General features: G+C 37.8%; 1 protein-coding gene across 4 annotated transcripts in view; it reads right to left on the bottom strand.

Annotated features, from left to right (window-relative positions):
* Nucleotides 1-14,362, bottom strand: part of LOC138701306 (protein Njmu-R1-like) — an 88,917-nt gene that overhangs the window by 64,880 nt on the left and 9,675 nt on the right. For 2 of the 4 annotated variants that reach the window (XM_069828061.1, XM_069828060.1), the window contains exons 6-7: nucleotides 12,656-12,937; nucleotides 9,423-9,493 (exon numbers count right to left, since the gene is read on the bottom strand). In XM_069828061.1, coding sequence (XP_069684162.1) covers nucleotides 9,423-9,493; nucleotides 12,656-12,937 — 353 coding nt within the window. Of the gene's footprint in view, nucleotides 1-641; nucleotides 3,515-7,872; nucleotides 8,614-9,422; nucleotides 9,494-12,655; nucleotides 12,938-14,362 lie in introns of those variants that run through there. The other 2 variants (XM_069828059.1, XM_069828062.1) reach the window with 2 other exon arrangements.

A 14,362-nucleotide genomic window follows, 5' to 3' on the forward strand; every position in this document is an offset into this window, starting at 1 on the left:
AATTCGAAACATTAGGGATAAGTAAAAATAGAGTGTAATAAATTGGAAAAATATACCGAAGTTTCAAATCAGTCATAGCCGTTCACGCATACCCTGGATATGGCATGTACCAATTCTTGACTGGAATACAAGAACGACAGTCAAGAACTAGATTTGAACAAGAAGCAGATAATGGACCTCATGCATTTCAGACAGCATATTGCAGAGACATTGGTTGTTTCACAGAAAACAATCTGTAGGAAGAAGGGACTTCCCAGTAGAGCTGCAGAAGATGGGGATTCTGACGTGAAGAAATACAAAGGTAATGAACAATGACCCATTGTTGAACTTCCTATACACTAAATGTAAAGTACACTTGTGCATATCAAAAGATCGAAATTGCTTCAAGACGTTTCATGTAAATTACATTAATTTGAAGTTTTTTTTTTTTTTTACATTCCTTAATTCTTTAATATTAACGATATTTCCCCCCATAAAATAAATATTGTCATTACACTGTAATATTTTGTGCTCTGTAATTTTCTTTTTGTCTTGATCCATCCCCTGAACTACAGTGTCCATTGTAATGGACATATAACTTTTATTCCCTTATGTATCTACAGTACTGGGATGGAACTTACATGAAAAAAATCAGGAACCCGTTCTATAAATTTCAAATTTTTACTAATCAAATAAAAATGGTGACTGAAAGGATTAAAATTATGTAATGGTAAGAATACTGTACATATTTTGGTACAAATACAGTAATTAAATGCAAGTTTATTTCTTCCAGAATCTGAAAAGCAGAAGTATATACACGAGAATTACTGATTCACTCACTTGTACTGCAACACAGTGCACTCACTATATCGAGTATTTCAGAATTCTGTGCATTAAATTTAAGGGATGGTAGAAGAGGCCGAAACAAACATTTTTTGTTAGACAATTTATGGTTGGTATTGCTTTGTTAGTTTACTACTGGGTGTTCAGTTCAAAGTGTGTCATGGCTCGCTGTATGCCGTCACGTGGCTAGTCGATGAGCCTAGACAATTCAATCTTCCTACACTTCCGCAGAGGTGTATTACTTATCTGCCAGAGAAGTTGCCTAGCAAGTACGGCATTCATTCAGAAGAGTACTTACCTATACATATGGTAACGCCGGTAGTGGCAGGAATGTGAATTGTTTCGAAACATATACTGAGGTGAGTTTTTTCTTACTATTGGGATATGGGGAGAGGGTTAAGACGATTACTTACGTGCTTGTTGACATTAACTTCGACGGTCAACATGGACATGGAGCATTTGATTTGTATTGTGGAATGTTGCCGTACGCAACTAATGATAACAAATACCCTGCGTACGACTTGCTCACGCAAAACACAGTTCGAAAGAGGTTATGGTAGCACACAGACCGTACAGACCGCCATCTGTTGTTACGACGTTCAAGTTATACCGTACGCGTTCTCAAGTTCAGATTGAACGCCTTGATTAATAGGCAACTTCTTTGACACAAAAGCTGAAACTCACTTCAAATCGCTGACTCATCAACAATGACGTCATGACACACTTTGAAATGAACATCCACTAGATGGCGTTAGAATTGGGAGTGATGTTTGTTCAGCTGGTATGGTGGTTGGTTCCATCTTCCTTTCAGTCAGACCTCCACCTTCTCCAGGAAACCCTCCTTCTTTTCAGGAGGAGGTTCCCTTGGAGGTAACGTAATGTGTGTGGTTGCAGGCCACCCAGCACATTTCACAAATTAGTATTCGTGCATTCCTGGACAATGTCTTTCCAGACAGATGAATTGGCCACAGCAGAGCTGTTGCTTGGCCACCAAGATCTCCTGACCTCACTAGCATCGACTTCTACTTATGAGGTAGGCGGGTATGTTAGTGTACGCTACTTCTGTAAATGATGAGGAGGACCTGAGAAACAGGATTTTGACCACAGCGGAGTTGATACATACTACAGGGATTCTTCAGAGAGTCTGATAGACAATGGTTCATCGCTCTGTTTAGAGCTCAAGACTGCTCACTTTGATTCGGTTCCGGACAATTGGCCACAGAAAATTGGTAACTGGGACAATTGGCCACAGAAAATTGATAATAGGGACAATTCGCCACAGATAGACAATTTGCCACAAATAGACAATTTGCCACAGATAGACAATTTCCCATACCGTCCATTATCCAAAAATGGGACCGTAACAATTTATTTAAATGTGAATTAGTCGGAAATATGATAAGTTTCACGTTGTCCTCCGGTTCAAAATACAACAACCACCTTTCTCCTTGCACGGTCTTAGTGTATCTGTCGGCTATAACGTTCAGTTCGTCAATATTCCTTGGTTCAGGTGGTAGGTGCAGCTTCCTGGCACGGCGCACAGTTTTTTTAATAGAGGGTTTCTTCGGTAGATTCACATTGGCTTCGCTTGCAATACGCTGTAACTCATTTTGAATAATGACAGACGTCGGTTCTCGGGAAGTCCCCGCCCTTGCCTTCATGTTCTCTACACATTCCTTTGCCTTAATCCTTCCCCAGTCTGCAGAATGATTCTTGTGTTCAGACGGTTCTTTGACGACACTGCTTCCACCTTCTGATAACGCGACTGTTGCATTACATCCGCCACGCATGTCACAGCACCAAACAACTCCATTCTTATTTTCTCTAAGTCTCGTGTACATGTAGCCAAGATATATTAATTTGTCAGAGCCTCTTTCTGATTTTGTGAAGCGAATTTCTTCCGCCATAGTTCCTATTTAGTTTACAGCTTCTAGATTTGTCTTGTGCTACCATAAAAATATATTATAAATTGTTGCGAATTTGAGTATTGCCTTGAATTTTAATGTGTGGCTAATTGTCATTGATATGATTTTCAATTATGTGGCGAGTTGCCTCTGTAGCCAATTTTCTGTGGCGAGTTGTCCCCAACCCACTTTGATTACCTCCTCTAACTGTCCACAGGATGAGCTCTATATCCAACAGGGTGACAAGCTTTATGTGACACAATGCTTCCTATTTTAATACTGTCTTGTGGGCTAAGGTTGCAATGCTGACCCTAAGTTGTCTCACAAAAAATGTTTGTTTTGGCTTAGTCTACCATCCCTTAAATTTAATGCACAGACTTTTGGGACACCCTGTATATAGAAATCCACTTGACATCTGTCACTTTCTTACATCACATGAACATTTGCAAGTTCAATCACAGCCGACAGGAATGAATTTTTAACAGAATTATACATTAAGACAAAACATTCACATTCTGGGGGACTTTGTGGTCATCTGTTTGGCAACATATAGGACCACTAATATATACATTCCCGCCCACATACAATAGTCAGGAAGCAGATCAACATTTTCCTGGGAATCAAATATGTATTATCTACTTCATACAGCAGCCAGAGCACAATCGCTACTGATGTAGGCAAAATGTTCCTCTAGAGCTGCAATGATGTCTGGAGCAGAACTACCTTCTAGTTTGGCTTGTCTCAGAAGAATGTCACTGTTGCCAGACTGCCAGAGGAATGAATATGCCCTTAAAGCAAACAAAGTTCTGAGTTAAAAGTTGTTGTTGTTTTCTAATGCCAGGCATTTGACAATAAAGTAATTTGACCTCTTGCACTCCAATATTTTTCAAAGATATTATCATGGCCAGCCACTGAAGAACAGATTTTGAGATGTTCCGAATCCATTTCTTGGTTTGAGTTGCACAATGGACAGTTAGGGGACTGATATATTCCAATTTTATGCAGGTGTTTGGCCAAACAATCATGGCCTGTTGCCAATCTAAATGCAGCTACAGACGATTTGCGTGGTAAATCGGGAATTAACTGTGGATTTTGATGCAGAGAGTTCCATTTTTTCCCTTGGGATTGTGTTATCAAATTTTTTTTGTTGAAGTCTAAGTATGTAGATTTAATAAATCTCTTCACAGAGTAATATGTAGATTTAGTAACAGGTCTGTAAGTAGCAGTGCTGCCCTTCTTTGCTAAAGCATCCGGATTCTCGTTTCCCAGGATTCCACAATGGGATGGTATCCATTGGAATACAATTCTTTTATTGATTGATATTAATTGAGAGAGCATTTTAGTTATTTATGCTGTTTGAGATGAAAGTGTGTGTTTAGAGACTATTGATAGAATAGCTGCTTTGGAGTCTGACAATATAACTGCATTTTTAAATTTATTGATGTGGCATAGAAGATTCCTGAGACTTTCACTTATTGCAATGATTTCTTCATCAAAACTTGTTGTTCCATACCCAAGAGATCTATAAAGTGAGAAGAGACAGCACGTAACACCTGCACCGGCACCTTGTTCTCTGGAGATCAAGGATCCGTCAGTGTATAAATGAAGCCAGTTTTGTGGAGGGTATCTAATATTAATTGTCTCGAAAGACAATTGTTTTAGTATTTCAGTGTTTACTTCTGATTTCAGTATTTCTTCTGTTAAATTTAGATTATATTCTATATTTAATAGAGTTAAAGGGTTTGCTTTAATTTGTAGGTTTTCTTTTAAATTCGGGATATTGATTTTCTGTTTTAATTCTTGAACAATGGATATGAAACTTTTTTGAGTTTTCAATCTACAGAGAGGACTGTATGAATGCCAATTGTTTCCTGGTAATCTAATAAGTTTTTCATACTGAATCAGTGCTTTTTCTTCTATTGTCATTTTGATGCTGTTAATATTAGTGAGGAATCTCATAGAATCTATTGGAGTTGTTTTGATTCCACCAGTAATGAGTCTGAGAGCTTGGTTTTGAATATATTCTATTTCGTTTATGAAAGGTGAAGTAATTAAAATTTCTCCGTAGTATGTCAGCACTGGCTGTATAAACATTTTGTATGTAGTGTTCAAAGTATTCCTAGAGCACCCCCATTTCTTTCCTGCTAGTCTTTTTAGAAGGGAGAATCTTTTACGAGCTTTTAAAGAAATGTATTTCAAATGGTTGCTCCATGTTAATTTACTATCGAAAATAACTCCAAGATATTTGGATTCATAAGTCCTAGGAAGGTGTTGGCCATTGTATTGGATATTGAATTCTCTTTCTTTTTTACCAAGTGAAAATATTTGGTAGTTACTTTTGCTTAAATTGAGTGTCATCAAATTTGATGTATTCCATTCATGTAGTTGATTTAGAGCTTTAAGAGCAGAATTTTGAATTTTGTCTCTATGTCTGTGAGATCCGGAAGTCCACAAAACTATATCATCTGCAAATAATACTACCTTCTAGTAGAGACAAAGGGACACAGTAGTATTCTCTACAGAAAAATAAAAAGAAAAGCAAAGATTTCTTTTTGAGCTTGTTTTGCTCTACATCCTAATTTGTTAATTATTTCTGGGAATGACTGCTATCTGTCTGTTGTATAGAGTAAGTCAAAGGTAAGGACTAGCAGTTCTGTCATCTCTCAGCACTACAGTCTGCCAAGCAGATCTCCACTTCTCATGGATAATGTTCTTGCTATTTCAAAGTACTACAGTCTGACAAGTGATCTTTCGCGTAACTAATGAATAGGGAATGGAGAGAATCTTTCCTGGGGCAAATCGCAATACAGCAAACGCTAAGCTCCGCCCACGACCCCTTTCCACTTTCCCATACAAGCTCACCAGACACTCTAGCGGGAAAGAGTGGAAATAGGGGTTTAGGGTGGGGAAAGTGGAACAAAAAGAGTGAATGCGGCATCTATGAAGCAAAAGAGGAACTTCGTCCTGTGTCCCTTTGTCTCTCCTCTCTCTCTCTCCAGCTTCTCCTTCTCTCTTCCTTGCTTCCTGTCTCTCTAAAATCTATAATGAACAGGCATCTATAATGAACACCGATCAAAATACCCCTCATTTCTCGTGAAAAACAACAACTGAATAGACTACAGTGGACTATACTGGCTGTTCATTTGAAAGTGTGTCATGACATCACTGTTGATGAGTCAGCGATTTGAAGCGAGTTTCAGCTTTTGTGTTAGAAAAGTTGCCTATTAATCAAGGCGTTCAATCTGAACTTGAGAACGTGTACGGTATAACTTGAACGTCGTAGCAACAGATGGCGGTCTGTGTGATACCATAACCTCTTTGAACTGTGTTTTGCGCGGCCAAGTCGTACGCAGGGTATTTGTTATCATAGGTTGCGTACGGCAACATTCCACAACACAAATCAAATGCTCCGTGTCCATGTTGACCGTCGAAGTTAATATCAACAAATACGTAAGTAATCATCTTAACCCTCGCCACATATCCCGACAGTAAGAAAAAAGTCACCTCAGTATATGTTTCGAAACAATTCACATTCCTGCCACTACCAGCGTTACCATACATATTGGTAAGTACTCTTCAGAATGAACACCATACTTGCTAGGCAACTTCTCTGGCAGATAAGTAATACACCTCTGCGGAAGTGTAGGAAGATTGAATTCTCTAGGTTCATTGACTAGCCACATGACGGCATACAGCGAGCCATGACACACTTTGAACTGAACACCCAGTATTGGACTTTATGTTGTCAGCAAACAGCTGGATACATTAAGAAGACTGATTCCTGTCTCTCTCTTTTTATTTTTTTTCTTATGACTTTGAAGAGGGTAGAATTCGATCCGTCGATCTTCCCAACGAAACACATGCATGCTTTATGGTCATGCTTTAAACCTCTCGGCTATTGAGACGATTTGGTGGTAGAAGGGAAAATGAATGTATTTATGTTCAAGGGAACTGCCATAATGTATTGCAGAAATGCAATGTAGCTTCACTGTGTCATAGTGTCGAATGCACATTACATGTGATGTGTTGTGTGGAAATATGTGCGAGGCAGTAGGCAGTGATCCACCGAAGCAGGACAGATAGTAGAGAGAGAGAGAGAGAGCAGGCGAGCGAGGTGCTGAGCGGCGAGGGTGGGGATAACTTCCCCTACTGGAGTTCGCTGTATTACGATTTATCCCTTTCCTGAATTTCAGAGGAGTTGCTTAACATGTGTTCCATTACATTCTATATGTGAAGTAGGGAAAACCCCAACACATTACTTACCACGCAGCAATTTCACAATGACGGTAACTTAGATTTTCTTTAGGCTCAAAACCCAATGCACAGTTTTCCTTATCAATTGTTGCATTACGCATGTGACACAATTCTGCTGCACTTTTACTGTAATCTCTGTTATTCAGCTGTCTGAACTGTACTGAGAAATACGTATTTTTAACTATGGTTAGGTATACAATACAGCAGAGCATTTTTCTCGTTGAAACGTACCTACTGAAGAAGTCGTACAAGTTGTGTCTACACAAGTTTCAACGATACTTCCCAGAGACTATACAATCACCGAAACATTGTGTTTTTAAATCATTTAATAAGTGTTAATAAAAAATAAAAATAAGGCAATAAGCAATATTTTTGACTATGAGCTTCCTAGAACCAGGGCTATACACAAAAGAGAACAAGGGGGCACAACTGTTCTGGGGCCCAGGCCCTTGAAGAGGGCAATATTGATAAAATTATTTCAAATTTCACCTAAAGTTAAAGCAGTTAAGAGAACAGTGGCCTGCAATATTACAAAAATGCGAAGCTGTCTGTGAAGGTATGGGAATCAAAATATGGTTTGCTAATCCAGAAAATGAAGAAACAAGAAGGAAATGGAAAAGGAAGAACTTTCCAGATGAAAAGCCCGAGAATGAAGAAGGTAATGATACTCTATGCGACCCTCTGAAATATTCAAAGGTAATGTATTTTCTAGTGTTGTGGGATTTGATCTATTAATGTAATTGATTAATCGATCAATTTCTGTTGTAAGATTAATCGATCAAAAATATTTAATCAAATAATTGAGTTGATTAAAACTGATCGGTTGTAGTTGATATTAATTATTATTTTATTAATACAAATTCATACTAAAAATTCAGACAATATTCCTCTCTCGGAAACTGCTTACTTAAAAGCACAATGGTATTGTTATTTTCTACCTGCAAAGCAGGTAGCATAGGGAAAATCTTTGCACAAACACTTCAAAAAGAGATGGAAATATGAGGACAGTGACCAAGTCTACCTCTATTGAAAGTTGAAACAAAATGGGAAACCATTATTAAATTTTATGGTTTTCCAAGAAAACTTCCATCTTGTTGTCAGCTCATCTTCCTAGATTATAACATACATACTTTTGTAGGATTCGTCCCCCTCATCCCTTATAAAATAGCCATGTCTACACTGTGTGCAAGTGAGAGTGTAACTATCTTCTTCCTTTCTAAAGTCTGGTAATTCGATTACAATAGGGGCCAGTCTTCTGTTGCGACCGCTGTACTTTTGCAGTTGCAATTTCTGTACTGAGTTTCTATATGAAGATTGTGTGTTTAGTTTGATAAAGGAAAAAAAAAATCAGTTTTCTGTGGTCTGTGAAAAGTGTAAACTCCATTATGTCATATGAGAATTTGAGAAGTAAACTCGGTGAAACGTTTGGATTTAAATTGAACAATCGTGGTGAAGTGTTCGACAGAAAAAGTTTTTTCGTGTTTAGTGATGCAGGAAATATCGTTACTAAATGTAGAGCGGCACTTAATTTGGAGCATGTGAATGCACTCACATGTTTAAAATCATGGATGAAGCAGTATTAACTAGGTGAGTCTTCATACTTTTTGTTATTTATGTATGTCTCCAAAATTCCCTGAGAAATTAACACAATAAATTATAAGTCTCATAATAAGTATGTTAGTAAATAATTAAAATATTTGTTTTGTGATATAACGATACAATATCTACAGATATACAACATTTAACAACTTATGCTTATCACTGAACACAAATTCAATTTAACAATAATTGTGTATTACAGTACATTAAAACATTTTTTCAAAGGATCAAAACTCGATTAATCGATTAAATTCAAATAGTTAATCAATTAAATATTTTGATCGATCAACAGCACTAGTATTTTCTGTTATAATTGACCGTCTACAAATGACTGAAAGTTTTAAATCAATGAGGTACATAAATGACTACTTTTCGTTTTTGTGGAAATGCCTGTCATTGTTACAAGATGAAATCTTCAGCCAATGTAATAATTTGTTGCTGTGTATGAAAATTACTTAGCCTCTGAAATCACTGATGAAATAATTCATTTAAATTTGTAGGATAAGAATCTACAACACAGAACAATGCACAATGTGCAATTCACTTAGATCATCTATGGGAAAGAACATCTTCTACAATGTATCAAAACTCAACAAAGAAATATAACAAACCAAAACTCTGAGCGCTCTCTACTGGGAAACAAGAAACAAAATGGCTTACATGACTCCAAATGTGGCCATTAGAAACCAACCAACTGTGATTCATTTAAAAGCAATCCATTCAGTCATGTTAGTTTTTTTATAAATAAAGATGTTAATTTCGTGGCTTCGTTTTTGTTTGTGTATGTGAGCTTATTCAAGTCAGAACAATTTTGACATTATATTATTCAACTTGCATTCTTACCTGTACAATGAGTAGTGGTCCATTTCTGCCTGTTTCAGTAGTCTCTTCAGCATGTTCATATCTTTGATGGTCTGCAATAATTAATAATGGCACTGATTACTGAGGATCCTGCAATATGGTTCTTGCACAACACACCTTCACATACGATACAAATTTTCTCAGGTAGCCATCAGACATCTTTCTGAAAATGGTCATTAACACAGGTGGTCACTGAATTAAGATGTAGAAATTTTGTAATGTGAAAACTTATCTTATTTTATGACGTGATTATCTGAAATAACTTATACTTATCAGAAAGCAATTTGTAGAGGAAAATTTCCACACACTATTAAAAACATTACCCTTCTATTCAGATATTACTTATTACAGCCAGCCAAAGATGATTATATCTTCCCACTGCACTTTCATAGAAAGGAATTTGTGAATATGTATACTTTCAGAAGTGATCAAACACAGTCTGGCAGAACAATTTTCCCGATTAGAAACATAAATAACAAGAGTAACATAGATCCTATTCAAAAATTTTATTTTACAATCTTACAGAAGAATGGTTGCCATTTTGACATCTCTTTGTTTAAAGATAATGTAATCCAAATGCAGTATCGCCTGGAGCATGTTCCAATATGGCCTCGCAAGCATCTTGGCGGTTGAGCCAGTCACATTGCCGAAGTTCCTGAATAACTTTGTAGGGATGGAACTTGAGGTCTAAGTGTAAGATTCGTCTCACATTCCGATCAGATATTCCCAATACCAGAGCATGTTTAATGGCTGAACGTTGTGGAGATGTGGTAACAGCAAGCCTCACTGCTGCAATATTCCCGGGTGCCTGAACGTTGCCAGATCTACCAGATGACTTCTGTTTGAAAGCTGAACCCTTTGTCTGACATTTCTCACCCATACCAATAGGATTTTCTTATCAGGAATTCTTTTGTGTCGACCTACTCCTTACTTTTTGCAGGGGCCAAAATCCCTGAATCAAGCTGTACCCAGCATTTGCTCTTAATGGACTGAGGGAAAACCCAGGAAAAACCTCAACCAGGCAACTTGTCATAACCAGAATTCGATCCTGGGCCAGCTAGTTTCACAGTCAGACACGCTATTACTTCAAAGTGGTGGACAGTTTTACTGCATATAGATTATACAGGGTGTCTATAAAACAAGTAACTATTTTCGTGTTTCAACCAACATACGAATTTCATTTTTTTATAGGGTTAACATCAGGCACAATGTTGACTATTGCTAAAAGAGTTGCCATTGCAACATGTAGTCTACAGGGTGTTCCATACGATAAGTTGCGATGACTGTTTCAGCGGAAATTTCGGAATAAATCCATATGGAGGCTGTTGAATAAGTTTAAACAAACAATCACAGTTGCTGATGAGTCTCGACCAAGTCGGCCTTCTACAGACGACATCGATGTTGAAGCATGTATGAGTCAATTGAGCGGAGTCCTAAATCTGTTCCGTTCTTTTGCAGGTCAACTGAACATCTCCAGATCAACAGTGTTCAGGGTGCTGAAATTCGTCTTGAAGAAGCGTCCAAAAGGATGGTACCCCTTGTCACCATGATTTAATGATTAGGGATTACTTGGATCAAGTGTTTCCCAACAGGTCGATAGAATGAGGAAGCCGTAGACCATGGGCAGCAAGATCCCCAGACCTTATCCCATTAGATTTTTTGTGTGGAGATTTCTTAGAACCTGAGTCTACACACGAAAAGTGGCTGACATTGCTGAACTGAAAGTTAGAATTCGTAATGCAACATCGCTAACTATACCATAGCTTCCGCGAAATGCATTTCATGCCTCCAGGATCGGAATTGTGCAGAGACATTAATGGGGCACATATCGAAAGAAACCAGTGACTGTTTTCACATGTAAATACTATTGTAACTTGAACACGATCTCATTATGTACACAAATAAGAGGTACTATATCGCTTTCATGAAAATAGTTACAGTAAAACCTGTCAGAAAGACCACTCCTATTGAGAGACCACTCTTCGTAAAGACCAATTTTTTCAAGAACCGAATTAAAAATCCATAAAACCAATGTAAATCACACCCCTTTTAAGAGACCACCTCTCTCCCTGACCACCGACCTGTGATTGAATAGCCATTTCCTTAATCTTACTCCTTTTAAGACTATACTGTATTTTTTAAATTTAAAATTTTATATTTTATTACATTACTGTAGCCTAAATAAATTCCAAGAAATTCGTTACAGTACTAGAAGTTAAAATGATGTTTGGCAAAACTGTTAAGTGGTACCGTATTCACGTTGAATGCCCATCTCTGTCCTTAATCCCTTATGGAATATTGGGTATTGCGAGGAAAAAAAGGTGCAATGACCATTTGCTAATGGCTTCCGATGTATGACAAAGGGTTATTTGCTCCGCTGTTTAACAGTTTCTTGAAAGGTAAGATTTCTTATGACGTATGACGGTTTTACTTTTCGTTTTGTATAGAAAAATCAAATCGTTACTTGTTAATTACAGTGCAATAATTTATTTTTTCTTCCTCCTACCTATTAGAAAAATCCGGTGATCAACCCACCGATGATGAGGATGAAGTCAAGAGAGAATTTCAATCCGTAAAAATGTGACTAGAACAAGCCTTATGTAATATTCAGCTATTTCAACAATGGGCACCACTGAAAGACTGAATGAATAGAGAACATATAAATGAACTTTTTTAACATGTTAAAGGATAGTTTTAAAAATTGGGTTGTAAAAACGAAATCTAAAAAAAAAAATAAGCAGAGTTCAATTTATGATTTTGTGAAATGGAGTATGTAATGAATCAAAGAAGAAAATTGTAAAAATAACGTAAAATAAGAAATAAAGTTCTTATCTCAAGCTTTTATTGTTAGCAATATTCCCCGTGTTTTTTATTTGATTAACATAAAAACGTTTTAACCAATTATTTGTGTAAAAAAAACTCTCCCTATTGAGAGACCACCCCACTGAAAGACCAATTTTTCATGGAACCAGCGGTGGTCGTTTAATACAGGTTTTACTGTACTTATTTTATAGATACCTTGCATCTAGATCTGAGCTCTCAAATTCGAAGACAACAGCAAGCATGGCAACCATAAACCCAGTGAGGAAGACGTCATTCAGACTAACTTCTTCTATCGCTCTTGTAAATAGCAAGAATATTCGGGAATACACTCATGGTGATTGAGGCTTGGGTGTGGAGATGAGCACACTATATGTTGAAGCAGATATCCTCACCTTGAGCTTGAAGGCCTCCAGCACACGACGCAGCCTCCACGGCTCAGCACAGTGCCCCAGGTCCAGCAGGAGGCGAGTCCACTCGCCGCAATATGCATTGCTCTCCACGTCATCCAACACGTGCAGTTGTTCTGACTTGTGCAGCATTGCCACCTCTCCTGTAGGCGACTGTGTAGCTGGCAAACACTCTGCCACAGTGCATGCCTCGAGAAAGCGCTCCACATCATCCACCAGTGTCTGGTCCACTCCTGCACCACCCACCACGTGACCATTCCTCTGGGCCTGCATGTGCAAATAATCATCCACTAGTTCAGAATTCTTTCTGAATAATGTAGGGCAGATAATATGTACTTAGATTTAGGCTTAGGCATATATCATACTTTAAATTACTTACAAATGGCTTTTAAGGAACCCGGAGGTTCATTGCCGCCCTCACATAAGCCCGCTATCGGTCCCTATCCTGAGCAAGATCAAACCAGTCCCTACCATCATATCCCACCTCCCTCAAATCCATTTTAATATTATCCTCCCATCTACGTCTCAGCCTCCCCAAAGGTCTTTTTCCCTCCGGTCTCCCAACTAATACTCTATATGCATTTCTGGATTCGCCCATACGTGCTACATGCCCTGCCCATCTCAAATGTCTGGATTTAATGTTTCTAATTATGTCAGGTGAAGAATACAATGCGTGCAGTTCTGCGTTGTATAACTATCTCCATTCTCCTGTAACTTCATCCCTCTTAGGCCCAAATATTTTCCTAAGGACCTTATTCTCAAACACCCTTAATCTCTGTTCCTCTCTCAAAGTGAGAGTCCAAGTTTCACAACCATACAGAACAAACGGTAATATAACTGTTTTATAAATTCTAACTTTCAGATTTTTTGACAGCAGACTAGATGACAAAAGCTTCTCAACCGAATAATAACACGCATTTCCCATATTTATTCTGCGTTTAATTTCCTCCCGAGTGTCATTTATATTTGTTACTGTTGCTCCAAGATATTTGAATTTTTCCACCTCTTCGAAAGATCCTCAGGCACGTCCTCAGGTTGCGGATAGAGGAGACGGCCTCCAGATATGGAGGGTAGCTGCGAATATATTGAATAAGCAGTTGTGGACAGCCGATAAGAGGTTGGGCGAAGGGCTAACAACCCATCACCGTAAAAAGACAGCTTGTTACGAATCCCTACTTTAAATTACGTCATACAAAATATTTACAGTACAGATTTAGGCTTATATGTTAATATCTATTTTATTACAACATTTATGAAAAACTTAATAATAATGATTTTACAGTTAGCTACATATGAAAGTCATGGGAAGTGTAATAAAATTACTAAAGAGAACAGAAAATATCTATTTAGATTTACATTCGCACATTGATTTATTAGCTACCTCTGAGCAACGACCATAGCAAGGAAGAGCAAAGAGAGTTATGATCGTTGGCAAGGAGTATATTCCATCGATACTGCTGCCACCTACAGGCAAATTACTTGAAAAGGCGTCAAAGCAGATAATTTCAAAATATTAGGCATACAAGTAACGAAAAGGAGGACATTTCTTGACCTTTTAAAAATCCATCCGGACCCCGGACGAAGGCCTGAAAAGGAGGACATGTCTGGACAAAAGAGGACGTCTGGTCACCCTAGACTAATGTCGTTGTTTGTGTGAGGTTTTTTTTTTCCCCACTATATCATAGAAATGTA

Source organism: Periplaneta americana, chromosome 6, assembly GCF_040183065.1.
Source record: "Periplaneta americana isolate PAMFEO1 chromosome 6, P.americana_PAMFEO1_priV1, whole genome shotgun sequence".
Lineage (NCBI taxonomy): Eukaryota > Metazoa > Arthropoda > Insecta > Blattodea > Blattidae > Periplaneta > Periplaneta americana.